Source organism: Oratosquilla oratoria, chromosome 24 (assembly GCF_046742065.1).
Source record: "Oratosquilla oratoria isolate Oo_2021 chromosome 24, ASM4674206v1, whole genome shotgun sequence".
Taxonomy (NCBI): Eukaryota; Metazoa; Arthropoda; class Malacostraca; order Stomatopoda; family Squillidae; genus Oratosquilla; species Oratosquilla oratoria.
In genome coordinates this window covers 20,001,036-20,018,032 of record NC_134800.1, presented here as the reverse complement: position 1 = coordinate 20,018,032, position 16,997 = coordinate 20,001,036, and the positions used below count along the sequence as shown (strand labels likewise).

At 49.9% G+C, this 16,997-nt stretch overlaps 1 protein-coding gene across 1 annotated transcript in view; it reads left to right on the top strand.

The window, feature by feature from the left end:
• Positions 1-16,997, top strand: part of LOC143038519 (G1/S-specific cyclin-D2-like) — a 41,858-nt gene that overhangs the window by 14,383 nt on the left and 10,478 nt on the right. Inside the window, exon 3 of the mRNA XM_076207805.1 lies at positions 48-204. Within this exon, the coding sequence (XP_076063920.1) occupies positions 48-204 (157 nt within the window). The remainder of the gene's footprint in view (positions 1-47; positions 205-16,997) is intronic.

Here is a 16,997-nt window from a genome sequence, read left to right as displayed (position 1 = left end):
ATTGGTGACCACCTTCTGACAGATTGTTCTTCTATCTTTTCCTGTAGAAGTTCGAATACCTCCTGGTCAATACTCTGAAGTGGGACTTATCTTCGGTCACCGGCTGCGACTTCATGGACCACCTGCTGCACCGAGCCCCCGGCGCCAGGAAGAACTCCCTCGTCAGGAAACACGCCCTCACCTTCGTGTCCCTAGCAGCCACCGGTGAGTACAGTTCTTTTGCGTAGGGCGCCTCGCTCGTTCTAGTTTAAGCAATCCTCAATACGGCAGAGGCTGAACAAACCTCCCGGAAGTCGTTTGGCTTAAGGAAAGAATGTGGCCGCTAAAGGGGACTCATTATATTAGGAGGAGTGTATAGCAACTATGGCAGAGTTGTTGTTCATCCTTACACCTTTGTGTCTCTTATGCTATACGACAGTGAACCTCGTGTCATTATACTTCATGAAGGTATACCAGTTCGTGGTTGCCTGCTATCGCTACAGCTGCCCCGAATTTATCTTTTATCAATTCTGTGGCCTGCCACGCTTCTCCCCCGGACCCCTACAGAGCGAGGTGACGTAAGGCCCTGAGATCAAAAGATGTAGCGAGGCAAAGAGGAAGATTAATGGGGCCCAGGGTAGTCAGGATAGGCCTGGCAATATAATTAGCGAGAACGAAAGTCGCCGTCGTTCTGGCGGCGGTGGTGGTGGTGATTGGGAAGGAGGGAGGTGGCGAGTTAATCGTCATAGTATGTGGCAATCTGATAATCAAGACTGAGAGCACGGGCTCTTGTCTATGTTATCACCGTAATTCCTATGGGCGGCACGTGCCGACGCACGCACGCACGCGCGCACATACCCTTACCCTTGATGGCATACCCGCGCGCATATAAGGGGAGAACCGTCAGAAGCTCCTACGCAATTTATCGATTCCTTTCCGGGTTGTATATTTGAGTACGTGTGCGAATGCAGGAGCAGATGGACGGAGGAGGGGGAGGGTCTAGGAGCAGGGCTGGTGTGGTGGTGTTGTCAGGCTTTGGAGGTAGTAATATTGGGGGGAACAGCAGGTAGAACAGCAGATTTCAAAGGACTCTGCCTCGATCGATGGACCAATCGCCTTGCAGGAAACGGGCATGTGCGCCCGGCGGAGGGAGACCGTGGAGGCTGACACGCTCTTCCGCCGTTTCGAATCGCCGTCGCGGGGTCCCCCTCGGAGGTGGAGGAGGGAGAGCTCCTCCTCCTCTTCCTCCAGGCCTCCTCCCGGAGGGAGAGACAGCCTCTGCAGGTGGGAGCCTTGCATCATTATGGATCCGACTGAAAGGGACGAATTATTCTGGCGTAAAAAAAAAAAAAAAATAGAGAGAGACGTCGCGGATCGGCGGCGCGGGCCACGGACCAATCAGGAGCCTCGAGAGTCCAGCTGGCACCCGCCGCCAGCCAATGAGCGTCGAGCTCACACGCCAGATGGATGTGAATGTAGCCAATCAAAACACAGCGTACTCCAGCGAGGCTCTTTGTCCCCCAGTGTCGTCAGATTTCAGGGGGGATTTCAGGGCACAAGGTGGTGGTGGGGGGGAGGGAGGTCGACAACAACGTTTGTATACAAGGGATGGAGGTTATTAACCCCCCCCCCGCTGAATAAAATCGCCTGACGGCAACTAGGTCATTTGTGAGTGAACAGCAGTGAAATGGATAATGGAGATGGATGTAACCATTTCGCTCCGCTCGAGGGACCGGGGGTGGGGGGGAGGAGTTGTTACTCAGCTGAATAAAATCGCATGGCGGCAACAGTGCGAGACACGAACAGCGAATTGCAGTGAAAGGGTAGTTTATCTTGCCACGCCGTGAACGGATTGATATCTACGTTGGAGATCGTTTTCGAGTTCGACGATACAAGAACGGTCATAGTTATAAAACGTCTCGTGGAGGAGGAGTAGGAGGAAGAGGAGGTCGTCCTCCAGTGTATGTGTGTGTGTCGGGGAGGGGGGGGGGATTCCTACAGAACTGTTGTGACGCATGTCCCCAATACCGAGAGGGAGGTTGCAAGTCAAACACTTGAAAGTAGGGATAAAGCCATTGTGCTCCCAGCCTCCCCCAACCCCTCCCCCCCCATCAATGCCTGTCGCACATACCCGCCATTGCAACCTCGTCCTGTCTTGTCCTTTATCCCCGTCCTTCTTCCTTCCTCGTACCTTCTCTTCGCCTTAATCCCTTTCTATTTCACAAGCAAACCCCCACTCTCCCCCGCCTTAGTCCTTCACGCCTTCCACCTCCTCCTCTCCTCTCTTCTCTTCTCTTCTTCCTTCCTCTCCTATTCCCCGTTCGTTTCGTCCCTTGCCCTCACCCCTCGCCTTCCTCATTCCCATCCTCCCTACTTTTCTCATAATCTTCCTTTCTCCCTCCTTTGACCATCTCCATTCCTTCACTCCTTTCCTCTCCTTTCTTCCCTTTCCTTCCAACCCCGCCATTCGTCTTCTTCATCTTTTGAATGGTCAGTTCATCTTTTTGCAATTACCCTGTTGCTTTTCAGCCTCCTTACTCCTTCACAAATACACACATACATACACACACACATACATACACATACACACACACACACACACACACACATACATACATACATACATACATATGCAAACACACATACATATACATACACATACATACATATACATACACATACATGCACACATACACATCCTTTTCCCCTCATGTTCCCCCTCTTTTCCTCCCCTTCTTCACTTTTCTGTTACTTTTAATTTACTCTTTCGTCTCCCTTTGCCTTTCCTCCTTATCCCTTCCCCTCACACACTTTCTTTTTTATCTTCAATTGAACCCTTCATCCATTTTCTTTCCATGGCGTTCCTTACACCGTGACCTGTTTAGCGCCGAAAAAAAACGGCGAGTTTTCTTAGAGAGGGCCAAAACCTGTCAGCAACCCATATGTATACCTTCTCCACACTCAAACAACAACAACAACAACAACAACAACAGCAGCAATAACACTTCCTCCATCATCAGTTATCTTCTCTCACCATCGCTCGCCCTCTTCTTCGCATAGACCAATCATATTCGGGATCTTTGATAATTGTTACCTGGATAGACATCTTCCCGCCTACACTGCGAAGGTGTAATGAAGAAATCTCGTTATCTCCCATGGATCGGAACTCTAGTGTCCTGGAGGTGTTCTTTCGAAGTCGAAGTCTTTGGTGTCTGCTTTAAGACTTCGGGGGAGAGAGGATTCCTGTTGGCAACAAGTAAATGCGTAGCAAGTGTACCGTTCATGGTGCGACGTTACCAGAAGGGGAGGGGAGGGAAGGTGCACAGAAAAAAAGGGAAAAAACGTCCAGCTAAGTTTTGCGTAATCTAGGAAGGGGTCCAGGTGTTTCATCTCTCCCAACGCGCTCTGTTAGCTTGGGAAAATGTTCTGGAGAGGCAGCCGGTAATTAGCATTTGAATGCTCCGTTTGCAGGCGTTTGCGGGGTGACTACTGGTGTTGTGTAGGCCTGTGTGTGCGTGCGCAGACCCCTCGTGTGTTAACTTCCAGAGTCACTTTTGCAATAGTTTTGTTGTTATAAAGAAGACCAAGTGATGCGACGCAAGTGTTCGGCGTAAGGGAATGCTATGGCCGGGAATGTGTGAGTGCTTATGGCCGGGAATGTGCGAGCGCTTATGGCCGGGATTGTCTGCATACTTGGCCGGGGGTCGTGGAATGTTGTGATCGGCGTTCCGCAGATCGTTCAAGATGTAACAAAGCTGTCGTGCTGTGTCGGTAGCAATCGGGAGCCAAGATTTACGCCGACATTTAATGCAGCCAAGTTCAAAAGGTCTTGTGTAGGCCTACCGGGAATATGGGGTCATCCTCGGGAGTTTTATAGGGTCATCCTTGAGTAAGCACACTCGGCGTTGGCCCCAGCGGTTCGGGGGTCGAGCGGTTGGGTCGTAAAAGAGGTTATGGCATATTCTGGAGGATAGATTTGAGCTTGAGTGTGGGGTGATGGAGTCCCGTCTTTTGCATTTCCATTGTCCCACCCAGGGAGCGTGGTGCTGCTCAGGCGGGGTTGTGTTTTGTGTGGGTTGAGTAATTACCCGCGATTTCGGCTTTATGCCTCAGCGGTACTTCATGGTGCCTGTCAGAGGTAAGCTTTCGCGGTGTCGTCGACCCCCATACCCCCACCAAACCCCCACACCAGCCCTTCATACATATTCCCTCCCTCGCCGTCGACGTTTTCCAGACTCCTTTACCCCTCTTCCTCTTCCTCTCCTCACAGCCTATTCCAGTCTTAATAGTACTTGCAACCCTCCCAGTGCCTCATCCCTCACCCTTTCCCTCTCCTCCCCGTCCCTTGTCCCTCTCCCCGCCCCGATCCATTCTCCCGTCCCGTCCCCACCCCACGGTCCCTGGGAGGGGAAGGGACGGGACGGGGATCGGTAGGTGGGGATAAAAACTGCTACACATATTGAACGGCCATTGAGGCGGAGATAGGAAGGGGAGCAGGGAGAAGAAGAATGAAAAAAAATCTTCAGGTGTCGTGAGTTATGGCGTGACATTTTTTTTTCTCTCTTCTTCTCTTGCTTGATTTTGCAAATGAATGAACACATTGAGATCGCTTAGGGTTTGCAAGAAGGCCTCAACGAGGGGCATCAAGAGCGTCCCTATATGTCATGTGCAATCTTTTGTACTAAAGACACATTGCACGGTTTCGGGGCCGCTGGAGAGAATAGGGACCTATTTGGGATCCCCGTGTGGACGATGGACCCCCCACCTGCGTTGCTAGACGTTGGATTTATGCTCACAAATTGTCCTGTTGTCTATTGCAGACCCTTGGGCCTCTGAAGTCGACTCTTGTCTTGTTTTGTGCACCAGACTTGTCATCCGGTGATTATTGTGGCGGAGAATGAGATTTTTTTTTCTCTCTCTTTCTCGTTCTCTTTCTTTCACGTCTCTCAAACTGGAGAAGAAAAGAGTGGTTGAGGATCGCTGCGATAGGCGAACGTCGTCAAAAAATGTTTAAATTAGCATATTGAAGTACCAGCGACCTTCTACCCACGATGGAAGGAAGAAAGGAGGAGGAGGTGGTGAGGGAAAAATTGGCAACGAGAAAACTTTGGGATTTTATTGCGGCATGGAATAAGGAAGCGCGGCTCATCTTTATATTTATAGAGGAAATAATCGCGTGTACACACACACACACACGATCACCATTGAGGGCTTGTAAAGAAAATGGAGGAAGTACAAAGATATTTTTTCTTCATTTCGGTTATTAGACGAAACGAGACAAAAAGGGAAGGTGGGGGGCAAGCGGGTCTCATGGTCAGGTTCTAGTGGAATTTGCAAAGAAATCGAGGCGGGGGGGGAGAAGGTGGATGTAAGAGGGAATGAAGTACGGGAGGGGGGGGCTTGGGGGCAGTTTCTGGAACACGAGAAGGTAAGTTGTAAGGTTGCCTTTGATCTTAAGGTAAGATGTAGGAAGTACAGCCAATGAACATGTAACATTACCCTCTTCCTTACCCTCTCTCCTCTCCCTCTCCGCCTCTCACTCTCCACCTCTCCCTTCGTCTCGTTTGGGCTCGCTCGAACACTCGCACCAGCACCACAGCTTATGGCTTGCTGTTGGCAAATTCTGTCTTTTCGAGTCTCATTCTCACTCCTTCGTAAGCACACCTTTGCTTATGATTCTCTTTTGGCAAATGCTGCCTCTTTGGGTCTCTTTTGCCTCCTGCTTAATCCTCCTTATGCCTCATGCTTCTTTGGTCGGCCTCGTATGAGACCACCTGAAGCAGGTATGCGAGTGTGTATGAGAATTCCGAAGGTCTCTCGAAGACCAGCCTCACGCGCGCGACCTTTGCGTTGCTATGTAGACGCGGGCGTAGGTGTGACCCATAATAATGGTGGGCGCGAAGGGGAGAGAAGGGAAGAGGGAGGGAGGGAGGCGGGGTGTAGGATAGTGGAGGGCAGTGAGGGAGGTGGTGTGGAGGGGAGGGTCGTGCTGGCCGGGGGGCAGGGGCACGCACGCGTTCCAGGTGACGCTGTAACCCCCACCCCTCCCTCCTCCTCCTCCTCCTCCTCCTCCTCCTCCTCCTCCTCCTCCTCCTCCTCCTCCTCCTCCTCCTCTTCCTCCTCCTCTTCCTCTTCCTCCCTCCTCCCCCTCCCCCTCGTCTTACCCCTCCTTCCCCTTTCATTTTTGCTCGTTTTCTTCTTTTCATTTCTCTACCTCATCCTCTTCATTATCATCCTCTAACTTCTCTCCTGGCCATTCTTCCGTTCGCATACTGTGCGTGCGTGCGTACGTACGCGTATGTGCATTGCGCTTGCATGCACACCAGGAATTACGTTGCCAGACTGGATGGTTTAACCTCACCAGTGATGGGGGTGGGGGTGGCTGCAACAGAAACAAAGAGGATCTGCTTGACCCACAAAGTCGCACTTAAGAACTTCCAGCAGGAGAATCCGTGGATTGGGAGGTATTCTTTCAGAATTGTTAGCAGTGTTAACCACGAGCCCCCCATCTGTAAAAGTTCCCTCGTAAGAACCCCCATCAGGAGACGGACGCTCCTAAGAGTCCCCCGTGGCCCGAAGGAGGCCTGTCTGCCTTTCCTGGCCAGAGACAAAGAACCTTTACCGTCTTGGCCTGGAATGCTTGCTCCCGCCGAAGGACGTGTTGTTGACTCGGCGAACCACTCGAGTTGGTTATGGGGCACACAATAGCTCTGTTTGCCGGACATGGTCGGCTCGTCGCGCGGCTTGCAAAGATCGCGTGGAGCCAATATTGACCCAGCAGAAGCGTCTTGTTTTCCTCGCACAAGGCCACGTCACGAGCGGCGGGCTCCTGCAGGAGCAGTGGGAGCTCGGTCTCTTGTGCTTGTCCAGCGGGCCGTGGCGCCGCCATCCCCGACCCTGGCAGGTCCAGCCGCCGGGGAGACGAGGAAACCCCACACCGTCCTTCATTAAGAGGCGACATGTCTCTTGGCCCGACTCCCAGGGGATCTCGAGTTCCACAGTAAGCAAGCACCAAGTCCCTGGACGCTAGCACGCACCCTGCTTGAAAGCACTTCTTCATGAAGATCTGGAGGCGTGTGGAACACATAATCGACTGGTTTCGTTTCAGGAACGATCCCTGGACCTCACGTTGGTATGCGAGGTGAAGAATAACGGACATTCATTTTTGAAAGTGGATATCGGACATGGTGGTGTCTACCCAATCTTTTTTTGAGGTCGTTCGGAGAAATCCAAAACGAGTGTGAAAAAGGGTCTGCTAGACTGGTCACATCGGATCCGACCGACGCCTGCTGATTTCTGGTTCGGTGGCAATGAGAGTCGCCCCTAGCAGGAGGGTGAGGTGGAGTCTGCACAGTGACCAGACGAACAGGGCACCATTCCTTCGCAGACCGCCCAGCCAGCCACAGTCTCTTGGCAAGGTTACCGATTGGCCGTGTTGGAAAAAAGAAAAGAAAAAAGAAAAACCTGGTTACGTCCTTAGACGTATCCGTCAGGACCTTTTTCATCTTCGGCGCCCCAGGGCCTAGAGGCGGCGGCGGCTGCGGCTAGGGAGACAAGTGGAGGTCACACGAGGGCTGCGAGCCTTGGAACCTAGAGACCACGGTCTGCACGCACAGTCTAAGTGTTAGTGCCAATGATGATCATGTAATCAACGCTGGAGCAATTAAGATCATTTGGTCATAATTAATCTCGAGGCAGTTAGTTCTCACGAAAACCTCTTCGGCTGGTTGACGAACTTGGTCACAACCCTGGGAACCCTGGGCCTCATCCCCCCCCCCTTTCCGAAACCCTAGTGGCCCTCGTGGTCTTCGAAAGTTCTTTCCAGAAAGTACGGCAGAAGTTGCTGTCAGTGGCGTTGCCATCGTGCCGAAGTTAATAGGAAAGTTTAAAAAAAAGACAAAATTCTTAAGTTTCAGCTCTCTCTCTCTCTCTCTCTCTCTCTCTCTCTCTCTCTCACACACACACACACACACACACACACACACACACACACACACACACACACACACACACACACACACACACACACACACACATTCGTGGTGACGGTTTTTATGCATCCACTTTCTCCTCCCCATCACAATTCCCCAAACCACCCATTCCACTCCTTTTCTCTCGTCTGGTCATGATTACACGTGAACACTATCATCACTTGTATTATCCTCTACCTCGGACCCCAGCACCCCCTCCCCCCACCTCCACTCAACCCGCGCGGCCTGTACCCATTATGGCATGTACCCCATAATACCTGCCTAACCTCCACTTCTCCCCTCCCTTACGCCTTCCCCCATTAGCTTCACCCTCCCCCATTCCCGACATCCTAGCGAACTCGTCAAATGACATTGTTAGAGCAATGGCTAACCGTCTTGTTATGTTGCATTCGCGACCAAATAATAGTTGTAGTAGCTTAACACAGGTTCCTGCCGTCGGCGCAAGTTACCCGCTTTTGGCGGTGCATAGTCGGTCGTTGGTCAGTTTGCTATTATCGCCACGGGGGCAGTTGGTGGGATGGGGGGATGATAATCCTGTTCCACAAAACCAGCCAGTTCGCATTCACATCGCCAATTAAATTGATCCATAATGACCAACCTGGTTAAGAGTTTCTCACGAGAAGTAGACAACCCACACGGCAGGATTGCAAAGGAAGAATGGACTTCGAGAAAGAATTAAGAATTCTTAGGTCTGCCAGTTCGTAGGTCTTGGAAGTCTTCTGCGTGAGGCATGACCATTGGACTGGGGAGGAAGAGGCGGGGATGGAGACCCAAGTCTCACGTCCTGAGTGATCTATGACCCGTTGGAACCTTCGTAGACTTCGGAGGCCCACGCTTTGGTCTGCAGTGTCTGCCCATACCTCGTGAGACGTCTAAGAACTTACGGCAGGAGGCGTTTTACCTTCGACCTTTGTGCTCGGACAGCTAGAGCAAGTAGCGGTCGCTGATAGCCGCTGGGTAGTGAACCTGAGACCTTGTAGTCACATATGTAATTAGTGTTTCTTGTTTTATGTTTTACTGTAACACATCCATTGCTCTCTTCCGCTCTCAAATATTATCTCCACTCCCCTCTTTCATGCACCATGATCTTCCTCTCCCGTCCACCACGATCTTGTTCCTCCGCCTTCTTCCGTTAACAAATGTATCGAATCTCCACCCGACCCGACGTTTCCTCCTCTCACAATGGGGCATAAAAGCAGAACAAACCAGCGGAGGGCCTTTTGGTCCACGAGGAGGCCGGGGGCTCTCTTTATGGGTGAGGCCCGAGCATCGCCGGGCATGCAGAGAAAGCCGTCGCCGGATCATCCATCGTTCAGTGCCGGACACTGGGCGCGTCACGCTGCGGTCGCCCCGTCTTCCGGTGCTTGGAGACCCTGGGAGGACCGTCGTACGTGGTCGGGGGTCCCGGCGAGACCTGGGCCAGACCAGCGGCCGGCCACAGGACGGCGTCTGTAGCACCCACTTCATGGTCCTTCGTTTCCCATCCCCTCTCCTCCATGGCCCTCTTGGGGCAGGAGAGCGGCAATGGTGGTGAAGGTGGAAGTGGAGGTACAAAGAGAAGTGGGGGTGGTTATGGTAAAGGGAGAGTACATATATATATATATATATATATATATATATATATATATATATATATGTATATATATATACACCCCTGTGCGGCACACACACACACACACACACACACACACACACACACACACACACACACACACACTCCCGTCAGACTATCCACACCACCAGACTCCCAAGATGGGTGAATGCATGGTTGTTCTCCAGCGGGGAGAGGTGGGGGTGTCGAGAGAGGGGAGAGAAAGAAAGAAAGAAAGACGACCCTGGTGATGGAGGTGGCCCTGAGGAACCCCCGGGGGAGGAGCTGTTCGTCAAGGCCTCCTCCCCTGCTGCGAGGGGCGGGGTGCGGAGGGCAGCAGGGTCGCCATGACCGCTGACCGCAGTCTACAAACTCGAAGTGGACATGTCAGACCTCCCCCCCCAGCCCCCCTTCCTTTCCCTTCCCTTCCCTTCCCTTCCCTTCTTCGCCCGCATGAGGACTTCCTTCTCCTCCCTTCACCCTCACGGCACCTTCGTCCTACCACGTACTACGTGTTCGCCCATCTGACGTGACATAATGTTACGTGATGTCCGTGACGTGACAGGTAACCTGTTACATGCACGTGCCATGCGAACATGGTTATGTGAATCGTTTGGGGGGAATGGGTGTGAGGTGTAGGGTGGGAGGGGGGAGGGAAGCAGGAAAAGAGGGGAAGTGAGGGGAAGGGGGGAGGGAAGAGGGGAAGGTGGTTGATGTACAGCATCCGGCGCTGACATTTCCCTTCCCCCGTCTCCCCCTCACCCCCCTCCCTTTATGACGTAGTGACGTTCTCGCACTGTTGGGAGTATCCTATGTTAGTTGTATGGTGATGTTTTGTCAAACTAAGACTAAGCATTACACGCACGCTCACGTACACACAACTCGCATTACGTTCTCACCACCACCCACTTTTCCTTTGATCATTGACATCGACGCCAATTACGAAAATAACACCTCTACACGCCCTGTGGCCACGCCCTCGAGGCGTGAATTTTGAGCAGGGACGCCCCTCGGACACCTGGGTGGCGGAGGCGGCGTCGCTGTAGACGAAGTCCCTCTACTCTTCGTATCAACGTTGACGAAGTCATTTCGATTTGGGTACAGACGGGGAGGAAGGAGGTCTGTCGACGTGGTAGAGATATGTAGTCTATGGAAGACCTCTTTGAATTGGGGCTGGGAACTTCTCTCTTTCTATATCCCTTTCCCTCTCTCTCTCCCCCCTCCCCCTCTATTTCTCTCTTTCTACCCCTCTCTGTCTCTCCTCGTCCGTAGGAAAAACAACCAAGAACACGTGTCCGCGGGCGGCAGTTACTTTCGTAATCCTCATATATCTGTATCCGTATTCGTGAAGGAATCCCGGGGCCTGGGATGGTAGTCATCGTCTTTAGTCATCCTAATGTTCAGTAAGAATAAAGTCGATAATTAGGTTTCATGATATATGGGGTAGCCCATACGGTCATGTAACCATCAAGTGTTTTAGGTTATGTTGTTTTTATCCCATAAAGCATAAGACTGAGACCTGAATGCAATTGTAGGTACAGATCCTGAGACAAACAAGTCCTATGTGAGGACATCTTACCATGACAACTGTGCAAATGTCTTCCTGCATAGCACTAAATATGAACAAACCGTAATTTCATAATACTTTTCCGTAAGAAAAAAGTTACAATATCATTGAAAAAATATATATCGGTAGAGCTAATATATATGTATGTATGTCTATTACTGACTACCCGCCGAGGTATTCATTTGAATCCCCCACCCCACCTCTCTTAGACGTTGTTGTTGGGGGGGAGGGGGTGATACTCATGGCTATTATCATTCCTGAATGGGTAATTTGGATCCCAAATAACGTTCCAAAACGTTTCCCAGGAACCCGTGGTGATGAGTAATTCCTTTGCAAAACATTTTCTTTGGCATTGTCTTCGTGTCTTCCTTCAGTTTATCATTATTTTTCCCCGGGTTTACATGTCTTCCTGGCTGTGGGTTTAACTGTGCCTTGAATGACGTAGGGAGTAATTAAACCCCAGGAGGGAGGGAAGTCTAATCACAACGGGGACAGTTGAATAGGTAGGAGTGATTTGATATGATTACCTCTAGGGATGTTTGCCTTCTGCACTCCCTTCTTCCTTTCTCCTCCCCTCCTCTTCCTCCTCCTATCCATCTCCTTATCATGCTTTCAGGACGTAATGGTCAAATGATGCACGTAGTCTTTAGGCTCCTGCAGACCTTAAAGAGGAAAATTATAACCGTTGTTGTTGAAGCGTTGCAACTGCTAAGGAGGGCGATGGGTTGGGGTGGGGGGTGTTGGGGAGGGGCGATCCTTGCTCCTGGAAATTGCCAGGTGTTCTTGTGTTACGCACCGTGATGTCTTTGTGATAGCCTGGGATCCTCTCCATGTCGCGGGGTCTGTGGACAGTGACCACCACAGCAGGCGCGATTCTTCAGATCAGGGGGACTCTTTGACCAGGGTAGGGCTCTTGTACTGAAGCCTTGCCCTCCGGTTCTTACATTCCCGTAATTCCCGATGTAGTTTGTAATGACAACCGCTCGTCTGTTTTAATTCTTTTAAAAGGTTTGTACAAGGACCTCAATTCTGGCATTTTATTGTCTTCCCTCTACGTTGCCTTCCGTCTCGTCTATGCCCTGTTCCTCCTGTTCCTCCTCCTTATGGCATACGTAGCAGAAATCTGTTTTTCGAATACATATATGTCCGTGTGTATCAAGCTGTCATTTTGAATCAAGGACTGGTCGCATTGTAGATTCCGTAAGGACTGTGGTCGACTTGTTTTTGGTGTGGGTTCCCTCCTTCGTTCTACCAGAGATGATGAAGTATGAATACGCCGGGGACAGTCTTCAGCTGAATATAACTAAATGTACATAGCCGAGCTAAAAGAACTTTGTACCCTTCACCTCAGTGGCTGTTCTTTGGGTTGAGTAACAGACTAAGTAGCGATGCTTTCGAAACTTGATGATCGTGGCTGAAGCTAGAGGGAAAGGGAGTTCTGTAAGCGCTTATGGGAACTTCAATAGGATGGCTAAGCGTGAGCGAAACTTTTTGTGGTTGATTGCTTTAATCATCATTGAAATCGCCTGAATATTGAGCGTTCGCCTCGTGTGTGCGTGCGTGCGTGCGTGTGCGCGCGCACAGGCGTGTCATTTACATACTCAGTTTTACAACTATTGTCTTAATGTCGTCATTGAACTGTTTATTGCGTATTTGGTTCCTCCCGGTTCCTACTCAAAGCGTGACAGGCAGCCGTGACCTTTCGTAAAGTTTATGACCGTTCTCGATTTTAAGCATGACGTCTTTCTCCAGCTTCGGGTATTAACTCACACCAGAAGGAACCGGTAATTAGCACCGGCAGTAGGTGACGGTTTCCGTCGAAACCCCCGAAAATTTGTTTGAAAATTGAAAACTATTTTTTTTTAACAAGTATATATACTTGAACTTGCGGGCTAATACTCGTGGTGTACCGTCAGACTCTTCTACTACTATTTTTTACACTCTGTTTTGGAAACATGTACTCTGGGTTTGTACTTAGTAGTACAAACTGCTCTACTTGGGTAATTTTATTAATTTACCATTTTCGACTTCTGTGGTTCCTCTTTACAATCATGGATGCTTAGATGCTAGTTTCCATTAATACATTTGAGCAGTGTGTGTGTGTGTGTGTTCATGCGTGCGCGTTTGTGTATTCGCGCATGCTTGCTCCCGTGTGTACGTGTGTGTGTGTGTGTACGCGCAAGTGTGTATTTGTGTGCGTAGTGTAGTAGTACGAGTAGTAGCGTGTGTTCCGTGTGACTGATGGTCCGGCAACCACCTACAGCTGCTCCCCTCCAGTATCGATCCTGGGCTGTGCGCATGCGCGTTTCTATGTATATCCGCGCGTGCGCACACACACACAGACACACACACACACACACACGTACACATTACTTCTACAATGTCATCCTCTCTGAATTAGGTTTGGTGTTAACAAGTTGTGAATTTAGTGTCAAGTTGGTTCTTGGGAGTGGAATAAATCACTGTATGATGATTTATAATCTTTCACGCAGTGATTTATTTCATTGTCATTATAATTCAATTCCAAATATTATTGGATGCTTGCTCAATACTGACCACAGATCTGGGAGTGTCCGTTTTGCTTTTCTATTATTTTCTAAGTCCATAGTAGTGTGATTGCGTAGAACTTTACTTGTAAATGAACAAGTTGTGTAAGAATTGTTGCCGGGAGAAATGTGTATTGTTCTTAGGTGATTTTAATGATAATGTAGAAAGTTTGTTTGTGTGTGAGACTAAGTAAACTTGCTGGTGCTGAAATATTTGTAGCGTATCAATATTGTCATTGAATTGCACATGCGTGAACGTTGTGTGTGTGTGTGTGTGTGTGTGTGTGTGTGTGTGTGTGTGTGTGTGTGTGTGTGTGTGTGTGTTTTGTAAGGACCCGTACCCCCCACGTGATGTTATCAAGCTAGGCAGGACTGTTGAGGGGATCCCACTGCTCACGTAGGACCACTAGGGTGGCTTGATCGATGCAGATACGCCTGTATACCACCAGAAGCCCGTCCCATATTTGGGAATACATCGTGCAATAGTACAAGCCGAGCGTTATGACGTCATGTCGCTGCTATGAAAGCATTATCACAAGTGGAATGGCAGTGATTACCATAAGCTTTTATATTTATTTGTTTATTTATTTATTGGGGGGGGGGGGCATTTTGTGAATGTCTGATAAATTGTACCTCGGCTGGAGTATTGATCTCCATTAGTCATCACCATCACAAACACCATCATTTTCACCACCTTTCGTTACAGCCAACCCACTGCCCACTAGTACTATGACTATTACTATATCCACCAGTCGTAGGAAGCATTGAAAGTGACCATTGATATCTACACTCTTATTGGGTTTCCAAGGGGTTGTAGGCTACTCCCAGTTCCTCCTCGCTGGGTGTCTCCACAAAAGTTCCTCAGCGCTTGTGACCGTTACGCTTTTCTCCTCCTCCTCCTTCCGCTCGCCTTCCACTCCCTCCCAAGCCGCCTCCAGGTGCAGACGTGAAGTTCTTAAGATTAGGACACGTGCCAACCTCGATGCCCCCTTTCCCCTTTCCGTCTCCCCCCCACTACCACCATTCTTTTCATCACCTTCCCCTTCCCTCTCTGCTCCCCCCCTCTTTCCTCCTCTCGCCCCCCCCCCCTTTTCACCCCTCCTCCTCCCGTGGCCATATAACCTCTTTTACCTTCGGTTGGTGCTATTTTCTTTTTTCTTTTCTTTTTTAACATTTCTTCAGTTATTCGGTCTCCACCTCCCCACTCCGCTTGTAGGTGAGGTATATCTGTCTGTCTATTTCATGATGTATGGCCTCTTCCAGCCATGTACAAACTACTCTCATCCTTCAAAGAATGCAATTAGGGAAGCGTCTCTCAACCTTCCATCTCGCAGGACCGTTCCTTCCTCGTAAGCAAGACGAAGAACACTACGAAAGAATGTGTGAGCAATGTTCCGGAACCTTCTGGGTTCCCGCCCAAAGCCAATTGTATCCACGGGCATTGAAAAGTCGCCTCACAATGCATATGCTTATGGGAATCTGTTTACCTGTGTCTTGCTTCTCGCGTATTGTGTGACGCGACCGCTCCACCGGGGGCTCTTGTCTGGCCTTCATATGTATCCTTCTCTATCCCTCACTCCTTCCAGTCCTTTTTCCTTTTTCTGGCTCCCAGCCAACTCTCAACGGCATCCCTTTCAGGTAGTCATAATATCAGAAGTCCGCCGTCTGGAGATAAAAAGAACCCAATCGGGACATCATCTACATACCTGCTTCCTCCTCTCCTTTTCTCACTAATCCTCTCCCTTCTCCCTTCTCACATCTACTCTCACTGTCGCTGTTCGTCTTGGACTTGGCTACATTTTGTGTGGTGGTGTGTCTATATATGTACGAGTGCGTGATCACATACATACGTGCACTCACACACAACTATGTACACTTCACAGTTCTTCAATATTTCCACATATCTTGCACTGATCTACCCCCATGTATATTCCTCAGTCTTCCCCCTCGTCTGTCTCTCTGTCTGTCTCTTTCTTTAAAGAGTCGCGGCACCAGGTGGTCGTCATGGTCGTGTCTGAGGCCGAAGCAAGATCACCTCGTGGTCTGATTCGGTAAATGGCGGGCAGGGCAGGAGGGTGAGGCAGAAAAGGTTTTTCAGAAACCTCCAAAGGTGGAATCTGCGAGCGGGGCGTTGAATTTGTTTCCATTGTATTTCGGTGTTATTTTGCCTCCCAATTCTCCGCCCAGCCCACACTTACCGTGGGAGGGAGAAGACTTATGTGCGACACTTTCCAGGTGTTAAGGTCCTTCCAGGAGGGATTTTGCTCTCTATTTCTACTCCGGAATGAACCCGGCCGGAGTTCTCGCCTGCTGTTATTTATGGCAGTCTAACCGAAAATACATCACCTTGTAGATCGTATTACCGTCTGTAGTTTACGCCAGCCAAGCAGGCGCGACCCTCCCTCACTTTTTTCATTTTTTTTTTCTTCTTCAAATCGAGCGTGAAAAGATTTTTTAACGGACTCCGAAATTTTGTAGACGTTCGAGAAGCTTAAGAATTTGTCTGGTATTGATGATTTTACACACACACGCGCGCGCGCGCACACACACACACACACACACACACACACACACACACACACACACACACACACACACACACACAACACTAGATGCTAGACGAATCAGGGGCTGGACCTAAGTTAGCCGTTGCAACGTATGGTGGCGTGAACTTGGGTACATCGCCAGGGTAAGATGGTATCAAGCGTGCGGCGTCGTGACGAGTACCAGGCTTGGTGGTACCGGTATCAAGGAGTAACGGTTGGATTGCTACCGACGCGGAATTGAAGTCGCCATGAGGTGGCCCTCCAAGGACAAGGTTAAGCTGGTGCTTGAAGGGTGAGCTAAATGGTTGAAGGATTAGGCGGAGAGGTTTCTGTTCGTGGCTGGGAGGATTTACTGAAATAGAGTAATAGAATACTAATGGTTTTCGATGCAGTATTACTGCGGGTTATAGTGATAGATATTTGTGTGTATGTGTATTTAACGGAGCAGCTGTCACAATATTGGATACCCACTTATCCTTCCCCAGAATCCCGGCAGACTCCCGATCAATCCCAACAGCGCGCACACACACACACACACACACACACACACACACACACACATGTATTTTTAGTACTGATTTAAATGCGAAGGTGTTGCTAATTCAGAGATGAGAGTGCTATGTCATGAGTGTGACTAATGTAGCTGCCACACGTCATGCAGTGGCCTGAGACATACTGCATGACATCACCGTTCGCATCACATGCTCACATGCACCGAACCCTCAACATGTGCATGTACACGTGCGTGCGCAAGTGCATGTGCAAGTGTATGCGCGC